General features: G+C 37.9%; 1 protein-coding gene across 1 annotated transcript in view; it reads right to left on the bottom strand.

The window, feature by feature from the left end:
- The window catches only part of GRM5 (glutamate metabotropic receptor 5), a 196,479-nt gene that overhangs the window by 30,639 nt on the left and 157,188 nt on the right, over positions 1–8,652 (bottom strand). Inside the window, exon 3 of the mRNA XM_057373642.1 lies at positions 2,782–3,017. Within this exon, the coding sequence (XP_057229625.1) occupies positions 2,782–3,017 (236 nt within the window). The remainder of the gene's footprint in view (positions 1–2,781; positions 3,018–8,652) is intronic.

Raw genomic sequence — 8,652 nt, 5'->3', positions numbered from 1 at the left:
TACCAGGTGAAATCAGAACCAAAACCAATTCATCATCAAGCAGGAACTCTCAGGCCAGTCTGCTTGTGACCATCGAGAGCAAATATCATCTTTACAATTGTGAAGTGTGATCTGARGGAATTTAGGACTCAAAACTTTGAGTGCTGGAAAAAAAGAAACATAAATATAGGAATTGAAAAGAGATAATTTTCAAAGTCATATGGATGGTGGGAAATGAGACAGAAATAAAGACTACCATGAAAATCTCAAGAATTCATGTTAATTTTTATCTTAAACTCCCAGCATCAAAATATCTCACTGCTGCAATTGACAGCGAATATATTTATGTCTTTCTTGGTGGTTAATGCACAGAATTGTCTAACTTCATGTTTCTTCATTTTATCATACACCCTTGCCTAATTTTGGAGTTATTATGAGAAAAACAGCATTCGTGTCTTAGCACTTATGGCACAAAAAATGTCATTAAGTGCATGTCATCTTTCAGGTTAAACTTTCAATTTCCTTTATATGAATTTTGACAGATGGYCTAGATAAAAATCAAATCTGAGTAATGTGATGATTACCTGAGTGATATGATGACTACCAACTTCCTATGTTAAATCCCTGACTAAACAGACAGCTTTAACTGACKGTTGAGCATAGTGTTGTTAAACTTGGAAATTCCACAACTGAATGAACATTTTTTGCCCTACAGCAATAAGAAAGTATTAAGGCTATTACATCTGATTTTCATTCTTTTACCATAGCCATCAGGGCCCAGAATTGAATATTACAACTGAAGAAAAGGAAATTAGAGTGATCAATTTGGAAAAAATAGTCCTTTTCTCTATTCATAATTTTAAAATCAGCAGATTTTTATTTTTGCACTTTTTTGATGTTTTTTTTTTACATTCCCAGGTTTTAGGAACCTATTTGAGCTGTGATTCTTCCTGAGAAAGCTTCCAGCCATGAGTGCTGTTCACACTGAGGTATTCAAGYTTTATGATTAAGTTGTCTTACATGACTGGGTGATTTCATGTATAAAATAACATCTCCCTGCACCCCATGATGAATTTTCTGTGATGGTGAATTTTATTTTAGGCCCTATAAAAGACTCTCTTGGCATTTAACATTTCATAGTGTCCARTCTTTCACATAAAACATAACATATATTCTCACATTGYTAGTAAAAGGYGAGTTAAAAAAGAAACCAAGAAAAGTCAAATTGAAATGATTTTTGCATGGCACACTGAGAGAAACCAGGTCTTTATTAGGCTGCATCCAGCTATGCCCCCTGCCCTGACATCTCAGGAAACAGATCTACATTATCATGGGGAAATCAATGAGGTTTGCTGCTCAATATGCMGCACCTGTCAATAGTGCAAATAAAATCTGTCTCAGACTGTGCTGGAAGGGWAACAGAACAAAAATAATGCAGAAAAGTCAGTTGAATGTTAAAGGTGTACACTGAGATTTTGGGATTCCTAGATTTAATTTACATCTYATTCTTCCTCTGTGAGTAGTCCAAATCAAAAGAAAGACTTATGATCATTAAGGGGGATTTAGATGGGGTTTGTGTTTTGTGAATCCAAGACTCTGATCCTTTAAGGCACCTCTTGGTCTCATAGGTGTGTGGAAGACATTGACATTTTTAAGAAGGAGGATCCTTGGGGTCAGAGCCACGGTTGGACTAACACACAGCACAGCATCACCTTACCCCCAACACTGCCAGGATACTCACTGTAGTGATATCTCAAGGATCAGAAATAGTTAAAAATTTAATCAGAGCTATAGAAAATGAGAAAGGAGTTGTGAAACAGTCCTCCTAGCCTCAAAGGAAGGACCCTGAACAAAGGAGTCCTTCCAGGGAGTCTGGGGTCTTCTGGCTGAGGCAYTGGGTTGTTGGTTCCTGCTGTGTCTCTTGTCATTTGGATGGTGACACARGTCCCCATGCCCTTTGGAATGCCAGGGGTGGGTGCCAGTTCACAGCCTCTTGCCTCARATCTTGATCTGCATCTTGCACACCAAGAGGACTGGATAAATGGTAATTCCATTGAAACCACCAGCTCAGGGACTACTGACTCAAGAGAAGARAAAGACTGAGCATGCAGACTAATTAGTACATTAGACAGCATTAGTACTGCATCTCATGACATAAAGAGCAATTAACAGGAGTAATGAAAGAAAAAGGAACAACAAAATCCCAGAAAAGATGCACCACATCTATCTTTAGTGCAGAAACGACAAAGTGTTATAGGAGTTTTTGCTAAAATTAGTGCAATTGAATGAAAAATATTAGCTCAAAATGGCGTGTCCTGAAATGACCCATGCCTAAAAGAAAACCTAATGACATCTTTCAAAGCGTTTCGTCTTCTGTTTGAAGTTCACAAATAATCACCATTACCATAAGGGCTTCAGGTAACTTTCAGTATACAAGCTCTACCATTGCTCTTGGGAGCCAAAGCAGTATGATTAGCTTTATTTCTGAAAAGACACATTTAATTTGGTATTGCAGGATTTTTGAAAGTGTTTGCATGTGTATGGAGTTGGAGTAGCATCAAGTTTTCCAAATATAGGAGCAGTTAGGTACTGAAGCACTATCTGTTTCTTTAGAAATCTGAATACTTTTACAATAGTACTTTTCATTGTTTTGGAAACAGCAAGCATTGCAATTACAGCCTCTTTTCCTTCAAACCCAACTCAGTATTTCACCAGACCATGCTGCATCAGACCAACATGAGCTGTTTACATCAAACCTTCAGTCACATTGTTTCACACAGCAGAAGTAATAAATTCACTTACTTGTGCAAGTCTTGTTGTATTTAGGGTTCTCCTGAGGAAACCCTACCAACCGGCACTGGAACCTGTGCTGCCAAAATTCCTGAAACCATGGATTTCGATGGTTGGTTTCTGGCCGAAGCTGTAGGTAGTAATCATCAAACCATTTCACATCTGGAGACTGCAGCTTGATTGTTATTCCCCCAACAGCTTCGTTCTGGTACCCTTCTGTCACRTCATACCTGTCTGCCCAGCCATCACTGCAGGGTAAAGGAAAACACACAACATTAACCATTCAAAGGAGTAAGAAATGAGTTTCTATAACATTGAAATTCAGAGCTGAGAGCACACACATCAGCAGTTGTGATTCTGAGTGGAGTGTTGTAAAGCACCTGTAATTCTCATAGAGGAATAATTCAGTGTTTTACTTACATTTGTTTGACATAGGCACCTTCTGCTTAAATTATCTATTCCACATCCTCCAGGTKAGGCAATTGAAACAACATTAAAAATCACAGATCCTGAAATCTGCTATCTATATGTGCATCTCTGCATTGCTTAACCTCACTGAGCTGTGGGGAGAGAAAACCTTGGATTCAGTGTTTCCCTGACACAGGGCTCATATTACTCTTACCTGAGAACATGTGACTTTGAGGACAGGACCTYTATACTGTGCAAAGGGCAGAGCTGTGCTACAGACCATGTCCATACTTTGTGATGGAGCATGGCACAAAGAGCCAGGAGCAAGCCTTGGATGGGCTGGCAGTGTTCAAACAGAAACAGCAGCACAGAGACAACATGGCATTGCATCTGAAGCAATAAATCCCCTCTGCAGACATGACTGATGAAACTGGGCAGAAWCCTGCAGATCCAGGTGTTGCTCCTGTTTCTTGGTTGCTTGTGGCTGGGACTTTATGGGGTTGTGTGACGCTGTACTGCACAGAGAATTTTAATCCTCCTTTGTTAACCTTCCAGCTTGCAACACTCCCACCMTAAGGAGATAGAAATAACTTAAAGCCCCATTCAAACAAAATACCACAAACTTCTCAGGGCAATTTCCCTCTCCCCAGTTTCACAATGGATTTCTTGGAAGTACTGGCATTTATGAAGCTTCACTCAGCACTAAAAATGTACATATCTCATTAGAGCATTAAAGATTTCTTTTGTTTTATCATGAACATCATATTTCAGTTTTTAAAAAGCCCCAGGTCTTACAGTTAGAGACTTTCAGAAGAATCTTGGATTAACAATTTCCCRCTCCCCACCAAAAAGTCACTGTGAATATAGAGAGCACCTTTAAAACCTAAAAGTTGGATGATTGAAGAACAAAAAATATGCTCAACTTGTCTTATTTTAAGACTTCATGATTTGTTTAAAGCTAGCCCTTCTGCAAGTTAGTCATACTGTAAGTGATGCAGGTGACCTTTATCTGTGTGGATCTGTTGTTCTATTTTGATCATTCACTGACTGTCTTAAACTTTTCTTGGGTACTGCAGAGCAGGCAGGAATCCTGCTGCAGACACCTGGTCCCCAGCACATTCCCTATGCTGTGCACTCGGCTCTCCTCACACAGTGCAAAAGCCCTCAGTGACTCCTGCACGATTTCAGCAAAGCCTGGACTCGACTATGCCTTCTAAGCACTGCTGCAATGTCAGTAAATAGCAGCTTCACCAAGGGGAAAAATAATACCCASTGTCTGCAATGAAAATGAAGGGACCATAAAACATGTTTTGGATTTCAAACRCACTGATTTACTCAGCACAGAAGAATAAAACATCCATTCACAAAAGGAGAAAGATGAACGTGCTGTTCTGCTCGAATACAGCACTTGGAAAATTTACCTTCCAGCTTAGGGATGAACACAGGTGTGAATGTTCCCAACTGCACTCAAGAGGCTCAGTAAGACAAACATCCCCCTCTTCCWCTGGGACTTTTTTACTGGACAGAGTTAAAAGCCCTTACAGGGTGTTTTGTGATAAAAGCTGCAGAAGGTGTTTTAAATTTATGACTGGTTTAACCTTTCCTTTAAAAGATTCATCTTAATCTTTGGCAAGTATTTAAGTAGTTTTATCCACCCTCATAAAACCTGCCAAGTTTTTGAAAGCAGGAAGTGATAGGTTTTGTAGTGTGGGATTTTTTTAAGTTGGGTAGAATTTAAAAGAATTTTAAAGAATTAAAGCCATGCTGTCAGTATCCCAGCTTTATGACTTGTCTCATAGACAACCTAGAAAAAAGCCTGTTTTCTTGTAAWTAATTTTTTATCCAGCAGGGTGCTATAAAATTTATAGTATTACTTTGTGATTAGCTATCCTCTCTGAAAAGATTTGCAACAGATATTCAATTTTATACCTACAAATTATTAATAAAAGATGGAAATGACAACTACATATTACACAACCCTCCTCATCTTTTCTGCAGGAGTGCTTCTTAATTCAACAGGGCCGCTTTGCATTCAAATAAGTATTTCAGCTTAACTTCTTGGGCAAAAGTAATTTAGGAATATGATATAAATCCACCTCAARGTATGTATTGTACAGACAACGAGATAACAAAGTCTCAGACAATGTGAAAAAGCAAAGGCTGAACTGTTATCCAAAGGCTGGCTAAAGTRGAGTAGGTACACAGGACAGAATGAATATTAAAAAAGCTAGTGGTTGGTGACAGAGATAAAGGGTGAACCAAAAAGTGAGAAGGTGATCTAGAAAACAGACTTGATTGAATTAGCTGAAGATTAACAGCCTAAAGAACCAAACACAATTCTAGGGGAGAGATGTGATATCTGTCTTCAGTAGATCCAAAGTATCAGCAAAAACATCAAAAATTTTTTATCATAACGAGATAAGCATTCCGGACTTAAATTGAAAGACACATCTTAGACACCAGGAAAATATCCTCACAGTAAAGAGAATGAGGAACTAGAATAGCTTGGAGATTCTTAGAGGTGTCAGAGATGAAATAGACAAGCATCCATTTGATACAAATGACCCTGCCTTGGTGAAGGGATGACAGAAGGCTACCGGATGTCTTGACATCCACAATGCCTTAGCTTATGTTGAGATTTGACATATGTCTGGGAAGGATGATTCCATAAAACCCAGYAGATTACAGAAAAAACACAAAGAAAGCTAAAATAATACCCCCCCTTCACAACCTCCCCAGGTTCTCATAATGTTTCAATTTACTTATTTTTTTCATTATTGTATTTTTTTTCTCTCTCTGCATTGCTGTAGGAAGCAACAAGCAAGAGAAATTTTTTTTTTTTTTATTATTATAAATCATGTGTTAGACTACACATACAGCTAATTCCAGTGATGCAGTCAGGAGTGTGCACTGGGTCAAAATTACTTTAAATAAAACCAAAACTGCTTAATCTCTCTTTTGTTGGGTGAAAGGAAGGTTTTTAGATATAATCCCCAAATAACRCTTTCTCAGTATAATTAAGATAATCCTTTGAGTTTTTAAAACAGAAAATAAATTCTATTTTCCCTAATTGAGATATTTTGTTTGACAGTCTGAGATAAACACAGTTTAAGGCCACTTGCTCAGTTTTGAATATCCATARCATCAATTCTGTAATATTGGCCCTACATGTAACACCTATACGTTACTTCCATAGTTCAAATCACCTTGGTCATGGGAAATGAAACTCCAAAACCAGTGAGTCCATGATATCGTATTTGAACAACTGCAAAATGATTTGCACAAACTTACATGCCTACACACTACATAGACACAGATTTTATTTTTAAATATTGCAAGTCTTTTATACTGTTTAAGAAATTTCTTAAATCTCAGCTCTAGGGTTCATAATATTGACTTCAGTGAATATTTTCAGATTCTTGAGAAGTCTTCCAGGAAGTAAGGAAATGCTGCCACTTTTTAGGGACAGCTGGACTAAAAAAAGATTCAAAGAAGAAAATCCTATGCTGATAAAGGGATTAAATAAATACTATAATTCATTATTCTTCCATTCAGCACCACAGGACAGCTTCAGATTTAAGTATTCCTAAACAATGTCAGTGCCTGTTATGGTTTTGTTTCTTTCCATGCAGTATCCTGACAGAGTTGGAACTTTACTGTTCTGAGAATTTGACATGTAGAAAAAACAATACACAGCCTGTGACTTGGAGATCAGTAACTACAGTCTGCTTCAAAATTTAGCAAGAACATATGCTGGATAATACAAGAGGTGTTGAACAAACAGGTACACTGTACAAACTGAGAGTTCCTAAAGCTGCTGCAACCCTTTTCAGTCACTATTTTGTGAATATTTGACAATCAGATAATTTTAATTTTATTGCATGAGTAAATTAAGCAACAGTGAGTTGCAAATACAATTTTTTTTGCTATTGTGGGTAATTTTTGAAAGCTGGTAACTTTAAAAAATAGGCTATCAGTAYACACCTGATACCTTGATAAGCTATCAAGGTATCAGGTTTATTCTACCAAGATCTAACAGGTATTATTAAGAATATGCWATCATAGAGTTTTTGGGAACTAACTAAATAACTAGGACAGTAGAATTGCCTGCTTTAGGTTGCTGCCAGTCCTGGGTGGAAGAAGGCAGAAGGTCTAATATTAAACCAACTGCAACTGTAATCTGGAGGACATCCAGAATGCCAGCTGGAAGTGSTGTTCCTGCAGCAGCTCCTCCTCTTGGGACCTGATGCCCTCTCTTTTTACACCAGTGCTATAGAGGACAGACAGCTGGAGAGTTGTCTGCTAGTTGGGTCCATTAGGTGATTCACTGTGCTGAAAGGAATCTTTCAGTTGTTGGTTTTGGACAAGCTATGATCAGTGAAATGTCATGAGTGAGCTGGCGAACATGGCCTTAGGATTCCTGTGAAAACCACCTGGAAAATTCAGCACACATCCTAAACCTCTGTTTAGGAGATTAGACAAAATACTAAGAGACACGTGTGTACAACAAAAATAGACACCCTTTGCAAAACAGTTCCACTGATTTTCTACATTGAAAATGCAGCAGGGTCTTGGAATCAGTTGAGTTGATTTCTTTTTCTCTGAAGTCCTTTTCAAGCTATAGCTAACACTATTACAGTTAATGAGTGCATTCATTAGGCTGTAGACTGATCTTTTTCTTGTTATGCAAAAATCTGTTTGCAGCCAGGCCACATAATGATGATGGAAACTGCTGTTCTGCCCACATCTAATCAGATTCCTGCCAAAAATCTGACCGATAGCATTTGAAAATGTATTTCTCCACCTGTGTAGGAGTTTTTGTCTAAGTGGCTGCCTTTCATTTTCATGTCATTGTATTTCTCTGTTTTTCTAAGGTGTTTTTTTTTTCATTTACTTAAAAAACTCTAAAAGTATTAAAGGGTCCTCACRCTCTTCTCAAAGCACTACCGATTTTGCAAAGGTAAATTTTCTTGGTTAATATCAATGGGAGGGTGGAATTGCTTTTGGTGAGCAGCTGTAAACTGTTGCATTTAGATGAGTTCATTTAATAATAACTATGCATGCAATGAATTCTTGTTTTCCTGCCTGTCTTTTTTTAGATTGCAGATCCTCATTTTTTTTTCCCTTCCTTTTCATGCATATTATAAAGATAAATGAATTTAAGGGTAAATTGAAAGAAAGAAACTACCTGACTATTTTTAGGCAGTATGGCACGCTATTTTCTACAAGGTGATACCTCGGAGAAGTAGCTATGCAGTGAATTTGGCAGATATCTTGCACAGGGGATTACTGGTATTAATTACTTGCTGAGTATCCAAACTTCCCCAAGCTGAGAAAGGTTGTGATGGCAACTTGAGAGATCGGTAGCCCATAGCAACATCTAATTTGCATGAAAACAGAGTTTTGCAGCTGTGTTCATCTGTAGTTCAGAGCTGCAAAGTAATTCAGCCTGACTGAATTTGGGAGTACAACAAA

Source organism: Malurus melanocephalus, unplaced genomic scaffold (assembly GCF_030028575.1).
Source record: "Malurus melanocephalus ecotype Western Australia unplaced genomic scaffold, MMel_1.1 scaffold_204, whole genome shotgun sequence".
Lineage (NCBI taxonomy): Eukaryota > Metazoa > Chordata > Aves > Passeriformes > Maluridae > Malurus > Malurus melanocephalus.
Note: the sequence above shows the minus strand (reverse complement) of the source record. Positions and strands in the feature narration are given on the sequence as shown.